General features: G+C 36.9%; 1 protein-coding gene across 1 annotated transcript in view; it reads right to left on the bottom strand.

Moving 5' to 3' along the window:
* Positions 1–10,825: 10,825 nt before the first annotated feature.
* The window catches only part of LOC149219579 (uncharacterized), a 280,841-nt gene continuing 277,574 nt past the window's right edge, over positions 10,826–14,092 (bottom strand). Inside the window, exon 8 of the mRNA XM_089382627.1 lies at positions 10,826–11,647. Coding sequence (XP_089238753.1) covers positions 11,637–11,647 — 11 coding nt within the window. The 3' untranslated portion in view covers positions 10,826–11,636. The remainder of the gene's footprint in view (positions 11,648–14,092) is intronic.

Genomic DNA, 14,092 nt, shown 5'->3' with positions numbered 1-14,092 from the left:
ACAGAGACTTGTACTTATAATCTCTCCCTTAAGTTGTGGTTGTGAGACCTATGGATTGAATGGGGAGATTGAACTTGAGAGAGAAAATGAAAAGTGTTAAAAAACAAAGTACAATGCGTACAAGTACTATTTCTGAACTACTGATAACTATTTGTGAATTATTAGGGATTCTTTTAATCTTTCTTCTTCACCAAATAATTACACTTCTAAAACTCAACTAATAGCAATGACAATAAAGTAGAGATTACAGTGCACAATAAACAAGAGATAGGCCAGAGGCCAAGGTAAAACCCACAAGGGTTAAATCCAACAATCTTCTTTCCTTATAGAATCAATCCAACAAGATATATCAAATCAACCTCACCTAGTGTCCAAGTCAACCCTATGTCACCCTTGTTAACCACAGGTTTGGATATTGCATAAGTCACCACAGAGCTTTGTCCTTAGATTAGGATCTTTGTCAGTTACCAGCCAACACAAGTTCAGATATCTCTCTATTATATGTCACCACAAAATTCTATACATAACTTCGGATTTTTGCCAATCACCACAGGTTCAAATATACTCAAGTTAAGAGCTTTCTTTTCTCAAATTTTAACACAGGGTCAACCTTTAACCACAAAACTCAGACATCTATTCACAATGTAATACCATAGTCTCGACCTTCTATCAATCACAGAATTTGAAACACAGTGTTTTGCCTTCTATCAATCACAAAACTAACTCAGACCTACAGTGTTGCTCCTTTTGTTAGACTTTAGTTTGGACCTTTCTTCAAGAAATGAAATATAGAATAAAATGTCACTTTTATCTTGCTTCCAAACATAACTTGTGTGCTAGAACTGCATGTTGTATGGTTAGGCGAATTGTTATTGTTGCTATGCTAGTTCTATCTTTGGGGAGGACGAAGCGCTTCAATATATAGCCAAACATGAGCCTGAATGGGTGTCAAAGAGGACAGAGTTGACCTAAGGAAAATATAGGCCGACTTGGACACTTGGGGCTTCAAATAAATTTAAATTTCATTTTTCAATATATAAAAATAACTTTGAGCATGAAGATCATGTTTTTCATGTACATCAATGTTAAATATATAATACGAAGACCGATCGTAGCTACAAAATTCAACAAAAGTACCTCCCTAGCTAAGAGGGAGTGTTGGAAATATGGTAGCCATGGTCAGTTCTTTCATCATGAATAAATTGGAAAATTTGAATTTAAATTTTGCCTCCTAAATTAATCAACTCGACCTCCTATTGTTCAAGGGCCCCTAAGAGGCACCCATTCGACCCCCCTTTGAAGTCTATATAAAGGAGACCACCTCTCTGGTAATTTGATACATCAATTCATCTTATGAATTTTCTTCTAGCGAAGAAAGGAAGGACTGGGTTGAAAATCAAAGGAGACTTGGCACTTGTTTTCTAGTCAGTGATTATGTTTTTGGTTTCTCTGTATTTTCACAAGGAAATATTTTTGTTTTTCGTTTCTCTGTATGTATTGATGAATTGAACTCTCTCTCTCACAAGGAAAGACTTTTTTTCTAGGTTTTCCCTGTGGGTTTTGCCCTGCCCTCAAGCCTAATTTTAGTGTCTTTTGTTGTTGAAAAGTGTGCAACAAGAAATGCTTGTTGAGAGTGCAACAAGATGATGGAGCTTAGTGAAAAGAGTCGCCTTCACTAAGTGGGCCCGCAGGCTATTTTTGGCGCAAGTCTATTTTTAGACTATGTCTATTTTTAGACATATGGATCATGTCTATGGATGATTGATCAAGTTGGGAAAAATAGATGGACTTCTATTTTTGATGAAAGTGTGAGTGATCACAGTGTGAGTGATTACAGTGTGAGTGATCACAGTGTGAGTGATCAAAGTCAAAAATAGAAAAGTCAAATATTATTATCTCACAATAATATTTGGACTATAAACTTAATCTTATTCTCTTGGAGCACTTCAGTTTGAGCTACGGAAGTGGCACATGCAGCTGTCAGAAGGAAATTTGTTTTTCTTATGAGTCAGTTGAGTTGTTGCATGCATGACTTCAGTTAGAACTCAAGTGAGTTGAGTTTAGTGGACTGGAGGTACAGTTGATGGAGTTGTGTTCAGTTTAGCTTTGTTAAACTAGTTGTATTTAGTCTAACTGATCAATAGACTAAAGATGAGTTGGGTGAATTAGTTATTAATTAATTCACAAGTTATTAACTCATAATGCAACTATAGAATATATCAGTTAACTCAGTTGCATGTCAGTGCATGTTCAGTTCAGCAGGGACAGGTGTTAGAGGATCAGATTGCTATTAGTTGTGACTATAGCTGTGCATGATGATTTGCACAATCAAAGGATTGAGTATGCCAATGAGTTTGCTCACGTATCTTCATGATATTATAGCTGTTGCTCACGTCCAACATAGTGTGGGTGACTATTTTGCAGTGTAAAATCGAGTTTGGGAAGCAATTCTCATCAGTTCTCGAGCAGGTTTGAGCAGTGGAGGCAGGCAAGCAGCGGGAGAGATTTGGAGATCAAATCTGAGCTGTATTGTGTGTAACAGGTGGAGATACTTGTGAGAAGTATTATGCTTTGTATTGTTACATGATTCAATCAATATAATATACAGATAGTGTGGGGTTTTTAGCGAGATGCTTTCCCCGGGATACATACTGTGTTTATGAGTTTGAATGATGCTTCTATGTGTGCCTGTGGATGTTTCTGCTTCTGTAATTTGATGATCAACGTAGAGGAGATTATGTATTATACATGTTCCGCTTAAATTGTATGATCAGGATAATCTCTGTTGAATATGTGTCATATTATTCAAAATTTCTACATGGTATCAGAGCTAGATAATTGTAGAAAAAGTTTCTACATGGTATCGGAGCTGCTTGATTTGTAGAAGAGATTTTTACAGGACATCAAGCGAGGATTGATCATCAGATCTACTATTCAGGAAGTCTTTACATTCTATTTCTTCAGGCAGAGTCTGTAATCGGGCCAGGTAGCCTCTGGATTCATCCTTCCTTTGGAAGGTGAAATATCCGGTGAAAGCCCATACAGTCAATCTCTGTACGAGAAATATTGTGTTCTCACGAATTCTAGATCGGAAGCAGTTGAGTTTTGTGCTGGTGGAATTCGAATTTAATTCCAAAGCAATAGATAAAACTCAGAAACATTCAATTCGAGAATGGAGATAGTATGCCCCAGTATCTCACGAGGTTCACTCAGTGTCGAGATGAGCTGGGAAGTGTGGGGGTTACTGTTGATGATGAGGATGGTGAGTCTAGGACTCCTTGACCTTCCTAAGAGTTGGCATAGCTACCAGGACTCGGTGAATGGAAGGGAGAAATTGCCAGGATGGGAAAGACTGTGGTCAGATCTTGTGCAAGAGGAGATTAGACGGAGCACCAGAGACGGTTCTTCATCCATGCAGGATGAGGAGAACTGTGCCTTAGCGAGTAAGGCGAAGAAGGGGAAGGAGAAGGTTTCTCTTTCCGAATCTTGTTCTTCCAGTGATGGGAAGAAGGTTGACAAGTCGAAGGTGAGATGCTTTCGTTGTCATGAGATTGGTTCATGGGTCAAGAACCTGTATGCTCTTGAGGTTCAAGATGCATGCAAAGCCTTGAGCAGCAAGGCAACTGATGGAGACTTGGTGGTTGAGAGGGAGCGTATATTACCTCTCAACATGCAGAGCCAGAAGAAGTCTCAGACGATTGTGGAGGAGCCACGATTGGTGCAGCAGCTTCAGGAGGTTGTGGAGGAGCCACAACAGGGGAAGCTGAAAGGAGATCGAGTAGAGACATCTACTCATCCAGAGACCTCCAGTAGGGGGAAACTTCAAGCCAGGTGGGCTGAGGGATCGCATGCATCCATACCTCCAGGTAGGAGGTGGGGTGATGTGGATTGATTGTCCCAAGGAGGAGGGGCAAGATCCTTGAGGTACCCAACCTCTTGGATGAGACCTTGCTACGGGAGCCCCGATGCGTAGTAGCAGGAACTGACTGATTGGGTAGAGACAGATGCGGATGGAGCGGCAGAGAGAGCGACAGTGCAGGGAATCCCAGGACAGCGCATAGCTAGCAGGCTGTAGCAATGCGAGAGGCACAAGTGTTTTGCACAGTGTTAGGTGGCACAGAGAGGTGTGCAATGGTGCGAGATGCATGGAGATGTTGCAGTAGCGCAGATGTCAGAGAGGGAGCACTTGTCAGCAGCAGGTAGAGCTTCAGCATCAGAGGATGTTTCTATCCCAACAGGGAGGTCAGTTGGGAGGTGCAGTGCAGATGCAATGCTGGGAGATAGAACCAGCAGCAGCACGGATGCAGTCAGAGATCAAAGTGACAGAGGCTAGAGCAGTCAGATACTGAAGAGCACAGAGATGCAGAGTTTCAGTTGACAGAGGCAATAGCAGTCAGAGACTTTGATGACAGAGCAAGTGGACCGGCCAAATGTGTTGCATGGAGAACATTCCAGAGTTACAGGATCGGGTTTGAGAGGAAGCCTTTCTTGTTGAGAGGGAGTGTTGAAAAGTGTGCAACAAGAAATGCTTGTTGAGAGTGCAACAAGATGATGGAGCTTAGTGAAAAGAGTCGCCTTCACTAAGTGGGCCCACATGCTATTTTTGGCGCAAGTCTATTTTTAGACTATGTCTATTTTTAGACATATGGATCATGTCTATGGATGATTGATCAAGTTGGGAAAAATAGATGGACTTCTATTTTTGATGAAAGTGTGAGTGATCACAGTGTGAGTGATTATAGTGTGAGTGATCACAGTGTGAGTGATCAAAGTCAAAAATAGAAAAGTCAAATATTATTATCTCACAATAATATTTGGACTATAAACTTAATCTTATTCTCTTGGAGCACTTCAGTTTGAGCTACGGAAGTGGCACATGCAGCTGTCAGAAGGAAATTTGTTTTTCTTATGAGTCAGTTGAGTTGTTGCATGCATGACTTCAGTTAGAACTCAAGTGAGTTGAGTTTAGTGGACTGGAGGTACAGTTGATGGAGTTGTGTTCAGTTTAGCTTTGTTAAACTAGTTGTATTTAGTCTAACTGATCAATAGACTAAAGATGAGTTGGGTGAATTAGTTATTAATTAATTCACAAGTTATTAACTCATAATGCAACTATAGAATACATCAGTTAACTCAGTTGCATGTCAGTGCATGTTCAGTTCAGCAGGGACAGGTGTTAGAGGATCAGATTGCTATCAGTTGTGACTATAGCTGTGCATGATGATTTGCACAATCAAAGGATTGAGTATGCCAATGAGTTTGCTCACGTATCTTCATGATATTATAGCTGTTGCTCACGTCCAACATAGTGTGGGTGACTATTTTGCAGTGTAAAATCGAGTTTGGGAAGCAATTCTCATCAGTTCTCGAGCAGGTTTGAGCAGTGGAGGCAGGCAAGCAGCGGGAGAGATTTGGAGATCAAATATGAGCTGTATTGTGTGTAACAGGTGGAGATACTTGTGAGAAGTATTATGCTTTGTATTGTTACATGATTCAATCAATATAATATACAGATAGTGTGGGGTTTTTAGCAAGATGCTTTCCCCGGGATACATACTGTGTTTATGAGTTTGAATGATGCTTCTATGTGTGCCTGTGGATGTTTCTGCTTCTGTAATTTGATGATCAACGTAGAGGAGATTATGTATTATACATGTTCCGCTTAAATTGTATGATCAGGATAATCTCTGTTGAATATGTGTCATATTATTCAAAATTTCTACATTTGTCTCATTGACTCATGGTTATTTTTTACTGCTATTTCATGTTTATTGGTCGATATTTTATTTTGTATAACTACTTAATGATATTGAATGAATATTGTGGAACCAATGCAAACTGATGTTAACTGACAATTGGAAGTTGTTATCTGTTGAAGAAAATTTTATTCTAGCTTGTGCCCTAGAAATATCAACAAGACAGAGACAGAACTTGGATCAATTGTAGACCTCATTGAGCTCGGACTTCTGGTTATACCTCTTAGAATTTCATATAGATTTGGATCATCAGTTTCAAATGACACATAGGTTAGTGAGATATCATTCCTTCTTTTGTCTTCAAGCTAGCCTCTTCCAATTGCAAGTTCTAAAGAAACCCTGACCTTGGCAACACAAAGATGATAAGGTAACTCAAATAACACAAAGATAGGTCATAGTATGATTTGGATTTCATATAAGACTCAACCCAATGCTTCAAATTCCATTGCTTTTCAACTTCTGAGCTCTGAAGCCATGTTGAAATTAGGGTGCAATCTAGAATTTTTTATCATGATAATTACTTGTGACTGATATATGTGTGTGTGTATGTGTGTGTGCGCAAGAAAGTAAATATCACAATGCATGAAAAGACAATCGACACCAAAAGTTAGGCCACAGGCCAGGGAAAAACCCACAAAGGAAAACCCAGCAATCCTCTCCTTATAAAATCTTTGTCAACAAGAGAAATCCAAGTTGTAGACAAACCAACCAACTAGCCAAATGCCAAGTCAGCGCTCCACTAGACAATAGTTTGTCCATAAGTCCTAGTCAAGTCATAGGTTGCCCATGAAGATCACCATCTTAGACATCATCCAAATCCGCCTCCATTCTTATTGACATTTCTCAAAAAATGTCCTATTCAGTGGCTCTATTTGCTGACCATATTGCTTGCCACAGACTTATTAATATATGCCTCAAACCATACAAATATGCCTCAAAGAATGCGAACTTTTTGTCTTAGATAAGCAAACTCACTGCCTCTCATCAACGAGCCTTTTGTGCCTTAGACATATAAACTTCCTCAAAGATAGCGCATCATTTAAGAGATTCAATTTGTTCTTGACATCGTCTCTCTTGGCTTCTTCACATGGTTGAAGAAAAGAACTATGCCTTGATAACTGATCAAAATTTGTTCCACAAAGATCCGAATTGGTTGTCAAATGGTGAAGCAATGATGCCAATATGCAATGGTTGCCTCCGAAAGGGAGCTTGGCTTCTTCACATGACTGAAGAAAAAAGCTCTACCTTGATTACTGATTAGAATTTGTTCCACAATGAATCTAAATTGGTTATCAAATCGTGGAGCAATGATGGCAATATGTAATGCTTACCTAATCCAAAACGGTGTCTCTAATGGTTGAGCCGACTTGTCTTTTGGAGGGTCGATTTAGGTCAACTTGGAGACTATAAATCATACTTTCAAAATTTTAATTTCCTTTCTTTTAAATTTACTTATCAGAATTCATTCCACAAAGATCCGAATTGGTTGTCAAATGGTAGAGCAATGATGCCAATATGTAATGGTTGCCTCATCTGAAAGGGAGCTTGGCTTCTTCACATGGCTGAAGAAAAAAACTATGCCTTGATTACTAATTAGAATTTGTTCCACAAATATCCAAATTGGTTGTCAAATGGTGGAGAAATGATGCCAATATGTAATGGTTGCCTCATCTGAAAGGGTCGACTTGGTCAACTTGGAGACTAGAAATCATACTTTCAAAATTTTAATTTCCTTTCTTTTAAATATCCAAATGGGACATGATAAAAATAATTTTCTCTTGACTCGATAAATTCATTTTCGACTCATTATAAAATTATAGACCAAACATGGCTAAAATTTCAACATAAACAAGTGAAAGCAATGGTTAGCCACTAGAACTTGATGTGGAAATTATATGCATTCAATGCATTAGATCTATCCTCACAAAACCCCCTCCTACACACCTCACACAACTAACTATGACAAGATGTTGTCTTGTGCATAATAAATGCTAATGCAAAGAATAGGGAGTTGATAATTATTCCATACTAAACAGTCACCCCATATTTGTTAATCATGGAAATGTTTAAACTATATGATTGTTTTGTAATTATGTATACCCACAATAAAGCCTACATATAAATAAAAGATGGGAACAATGAGAGAAGAGAGGATCTCATATAATCACTTAAGAGACTTAAGATGATATTATTGGAGATAGCTAGGGGGGTGATTGGGTTGACTATCTAATTATGACATAATTGTTATGGTCACCTGTTATGATACAAGGAACCATTGTATAATAAAAGAACACATAATAAAACAACTGAATACACTTTCCCCCTCAACGGTTTCATGAGTATTTAACTCATGAAATATCCCTTGCATGACATGTATCTGATTGTTTTTACTACTGAATAATCATCCCAATATCTAATATTAAAGCACTTGTGATCTTAAGCACTTGATGTTAAAGGCCCTTATAACTCCATTGTTGGCCTTTATAACTCCATAGTTTGATGGGTATTATGGTTTGTTCAGTACTAAATATCTTTGGCGTATAAAGAATGAAAATCTGTCAAAAATTATTAAAAACTTTGCACACTTGATTCCATTTCAATGTGACCATCATAGTTAAATTAATTGTAGGTGCATTTTTAACAAAGCGTAAAATATAATGTTAACCTAGATGCAAGCTCTGCAACAACAAATAACTCCCTCTATATTTTGTTATCATTCCATATATATGTAATGATGTAGAATTATTAATAAATAAAAACTCAACAAAGCATAAATATATTCCTCTCTATCTATCTTGTTATCATTCCCCACACACACACACACACATATATATATGATTTATGATGTAGAATTAACTCAAATACATGTTGGATGAGAGTTACTTATTGAATTGGTGTGTTGGTTCCTACATATTTAATGGGCTATGATAAAGTTACGTGATGTGATGTTAGTTGATGCTTATATCTGGTGTATGTACTAAATATCTTTGACATATAAAGAATGAAAATCTGTCAAAATTTATTAAGAACTTTGCACACTTGATTCCATTTCAATGTGACCATCATAGTTATATTAATTGTGAGCACATTTTTAACAAAGTGTAAAACTCGACAAATAACTCCCTCTATATTTTGTTATCATTCCCCAAATAACTCCCTCTATATTTTGTTATCATTCCCCATATAACTCCCTCTATATTTTGTTATCATTCCCCATATATATATATATATATAATGATGTAGAATTATTAAACAAATAAAAACTCGACAAAACATAAATGCATCCCTCCATCTTGTTATCATTCCATACATTAATTAATTATATATATATATATATGATGTAGAATTATTGAAAAAATAAAAACTCAAATACATGTTGGATGATCTTTATCACATTACGAGAGGAAGCATAAAATATCTATTTCATAGGTTTCATGCTGAGAGCTTATGGTTGTGATCCATTGTTGGTGTAAAAGGACAAAGGCATTAGGTTATTTTAGACAATATGATGGAACGTACTTTAAAATAGATAAATTTCTTTTTAATGTGTTGTAATGAGGTTATTGTCCTTTTATTTTTTAAATAATATTAAAGCTACAATGAGAGTTATTTATTGAATTGGTGTGTTGAACGTACTTTAAAATAGATAACTTTCTTTTTAATGTGTTGTAATGAGGTTATTGTCTTTTTATTTTTTAAATAATATTAAAGCTACAATGAGAGTTATTTATTGAATTGTTGTGTTGGTTCCTACATATTTAACAGGCTATGATGAAGTTACATGATGTGATGTTAGTTGATGCTTATATCTGGTGTTATGTCTAGGATGTATATTTGTTGGAGTGATAGCACTGAAATTATTGTGGCATGAAATACTAATAATAATAATAATATATTTTTAAAGTTGCAATCATGCTAGACACCAAATTGGTGTATAAAGCTACAGTGAGTTATTTATTGAATTGGTATGATGGTTCCTACATATTTAACGGGTTATGATGAAGTTACATGATGTGATGTTAGTTGATGCTTATATCTGGTGTATGTCTAGGATGTATATTTGTTGGAGTGATAGCACTGAAATTATTGTGGCATGAAATACTAATAATAATAATAATTTATTTTTAAAGTTGCAATCATGCTAGACACCAAATTGGTGTATAAAGCTACAGTGAGTTATTTATTGAATTGGTATGATGGTTCCTACATATTTAATGGGCTATGATGAAGTTACATGATGTGATGTTAGTTGATGCTTATATCTGGTGTATGTCTAGGATGTATATTTGCTGGAGTGATAGCACTGAAATTATTGTGGCATTAAATACTAATAATAATAATAATAATTTATTTTTAAAATCACAATCATGCTAGATTTAACAAGAATAAAATTGTATGATGCTGCCATCTGAGTGAGAGAGAGGGGATCTTATGGAAATCAATGAGTGGCTGCTTATTGAAATGCATTCTCTTATGGAAATCAATGAGTGGCTGCTTATTGAAATCAATGCCTGAAGATGTTTCTGCATTGGTCACAGTTTTTCATAGAGAATGACAGTCCGAAAAAATATCAATACGCACCAAGAGAATCAATCTCATGAAACATTCAAATAAATCGAAAGATCTACCATAGAATTCCTTACCTTCTCTGATCTAAAACAACCACCAAGAGAATCAATCTCATGAACTAAACTAAACATTCAAATAAATCGAAAGATCTACCATGACATTCCCTTACCTTCTCTGATCTAAAAACAAACCCCAAAAGAAAAACTTTATGTGAACCAATGGTGCAAGCATTCAATCAAATCGAGAGATCTAGCATGGAATTCCTTACCTTCTCTGACCTAAAAACAACAACCATAAGCAAAACTTCATGTTAACCAATGGTGCAACCTTGCCGGTAAAAGTCACTAGTGATATACTATAACACATAAATCCTTGCCCATGTGCTACTCGCATTAACAAATTAACAAAGTAAGAAAAAAATCTGAATCAAAATATCTTTGTGTAATTGGATTTTTCTAGTCAATTCCACTACTATTCTTCTAGTGAATTTCAACCTCTCCAATTACTCTGCCAAACCCCAAATAGGAAAACATGAAGAGAAACATAAATCCCCAAAAATTGATGCCATACAAAATTAAGAAACAGTTCAATTATTTTGTCAAGCCTCGTGACAGCCTCTAACATGCTCACAGTCCAGCATGTGAACTAATCTGCACTGCCCTCAGTTTGAAAATCAATGGCAGAGTCATTAGAAGCTTTTTACAGGGAAATTTGTCGAAACTCCACTGAGTTGAGTTTATGTTTTATGCATAACATTTGACTCGAGCTCCTTTCAAAGAGGACTGTCAAATTATCCGTTGAAAACTAAAGCTACAATTAATTTACGGAAATCAATTTAAGATTAGAACTAGAACGAACCTTTTGGAAAAATCTCTCTGATAACTTCGAGATACAACTCTTCTCGATAGATTACAACAGAAAATGGGGACCAAAAGAACATAAATATGATTGACAATCCAAGAAAGCAGCGAAAGTTAAGTTAGCTGATAACTGAATAGTGACTTGACTGGTTTTGATGATGATAAATGATATGCAAAAGGAGATTTAGCAGGTTTTTGAACTGGTTCATCACTGGCATTTTCTGGACCTCGAGAATCTTCTTTGCCCACATTGGATTCTTCCATACTTGAGTAAGTGCGTGTAGGTGGACTCAGACTTTCGCCATCATTTTTAGAAAGATCCAGATAATTGTCTAATCCAGAATGCTGTTTTGTCACCTGCATCTCTTCATTTTCCGCATTTTCACGGGTTTTGGGACTATCAAACGTAGAGTTCATTTGGTTAGTCACAGTTTCCCTTCTTTCATGGGCATCATGTGAATCCTGCAAGACAAAAGGATGCTACAAAAATAGTTAGTTTTACAAGATTCCAATTCACTCAGTTCCTACATTAAATATCTTCGTTTAGAGCAGTTAAAAAAAAAGCAAGCAATACCGCTTGGTTGGGATTCTAAATCTGCAGAAATGGAATAAGAAAATAAGAAAATATCATTTTGACAGTAAAGACGGTACTATATGTTCTTTTAAAAATCTTGTGCATAGCACAGCTTGCACAACTATCTAAACTTCAAAATAAGGAAGCATCATATCGAAGATCGTTCACACTGCAATGCACCCAAAGCTACAATTTTGGACTGAAAATGAAACCAATTTCATCAAGAAACAATATATTTGCACTTGACATATATAAAAGGAAGGATATAAACAATCACAACGTCCTTCATGAATTGTCATGAATCTCATATTCCAACTTGCATTGTGTATACATAAAAAACTGCATGTGAACAGAAAAGATGGAGGTGAAGCAAAGTATACAAACGGAAACTAAAATGCCTCCACCTAACAATGATAACTCAAATCAAAATGTGGGAAATCAAATCAAAATGTGGGCGCTCTTGGGGTTCTTTATACACAGGATCATTTACACAATGTTTGAAGCATAACTAATCATCTAAGTCACCAGCGACATGCAAATACGAGTGTCAGACATGGGACATGGCGACCCCCCGAAACAGGACACGAAGAACATGTTACATATCATATTATGATATTAGATACATCTGCTTATATCATACATGCACATTGTAATTTGCAACATTATGCATACAAGCATGATTCATAATCATCGATAATACAAGTTTACAACTTATTTGTAGGTTTTAACCCTGTACAGAAATTATCTGCAAATGAATTCTTAAAACAGAAAATAAACAATGACAAAAACATAAAACATAAAACAAATATACACGGAGATTTTCCCTTGGATCACAAAACCGGGATTACTAGATTGATTTTTCATTATATTCCTTTTAATGTTCCAACACATATAATACATGTCGAAGCATTCATAAACCTCAATCCATTAACCCTCCCTTGACCGGATCTACAAAATACCATGGGCAGAAAACCATCATGCCCAAAACCGTTTGAAACTCATGCACAAAACCATAGGTAGGTCTTCCCACCTAATATAGGGTCCAAAAAAAAAATCCAGGCGCGTTATCCCAAACCCCAAGCACAGGGGCTATAGCATCCCCTGCAAACCTCCCCGAAAGGGGGCGGCTACCTCCCCCCTTTAAACCCCCGCTTCGCAGTGGGGCTAGTCGTGGAAAGAATGTAACACGCCCAACATTCTCTCACTTGTTTTCTTTTCCACATAGGGGGTCACAGGAGAGCTTAGTCATTGGTCCACCCCTACAACGCCCATTGTTTCTCTACACCAAAAAAACTTCTCAGTGCTCACTGACTTTGTCAATGCATCTGCAGTATTCAACATCTTTTTGTCCTCAACCATATCCCTCACAAAGTGATACTGAACATCAATGTGCTTTGTCTTTGAATGATAAGCAAGATTCTTTGCCAAAAAAATTGCACTTCAGCTGTCACACTCTATTCTTATAGCTCAATGTACTTACCACATACTTGAACACAATCTCTGCAACCAAACTGCTTCTTTGCTTGCATGAGTGGTTGCCATGTATTCTGCCTCTGTAGTTGAAAGCAATGTTTTACAACTCGGACTCGGACTCGGACTCGGCCGAGGATCGACTCCGACTCGGACTCCGACTCGGTAATGACTCGGCCGGCTCGATTTCAATGACTCGGTCGTTGTAAAAAATACATTAAATATTTATTTTTTTTATAAAAAACATAATTTTAAATATTTTAAACATAATTTTAAAGATTTTCATTCAAGTTTCCAAACACACAACATTATAATATACATGGAAGACAACATATGATCAAAGTAGGCTCATGAACCAATCCATTATATCAAAATGGTACAGTGGTACCCAATGGCAATAGTAAATACATAGTCAACTGTAGTCTGTCATACATGATCAAAGACTCAAGAGTCAAAACAAAATACAAATAACCAAGGAGGCTAGTAGCTACTGCCAGAGGAGCCAAGATCATCTCGACCAATCTCTGGATCATCATCATCAGAGTCAGACAAGGGGCCCCATCAATGACCAGTACTGGCTACTGCTAGAGTTGCCAACATCATCTAGCTCAGTGTTACTTGAGAGCAGGAGCGGAAGTGGGGAGCGAGAGCGAAAACGGGAGCAGAAGCGACATTTTCAGAAGCTCCAGGTTTGAGAGCGAATCCCAGAGGAGTTCAACAACCAATGTCACTAACATCAAGGTACACAGAGGGATTGGTGCTCTTGATTAAATACGAGTTCCATACCCTAATACATGACAAAATTCAATGGAAACATTGCAATCCTCCAATCCTAAAACCCTGAAAAAATGATAAGTCTGCTG

This window comes from Pinus tabuliformis, chromosome Q (genome assembly GCF_031772625.1).
Source record: "Pinus tabuliformis cultivar Carrire ecotype Pingquan chromosome Q, CPIR1, whole genome shotgun sequence".
Lineage (NCBI taxonomy): Eukaryota > Viridiplantae > Streptophyta > Pinopsida > Pinales > Pinaceae > Pinus > Pinus tabuliformis.
The sequence above is the reverse complement of the archived record's forward strand: the minus strand, read 5'-3'. Positions and strand labels throughout refer to the sequence as shown.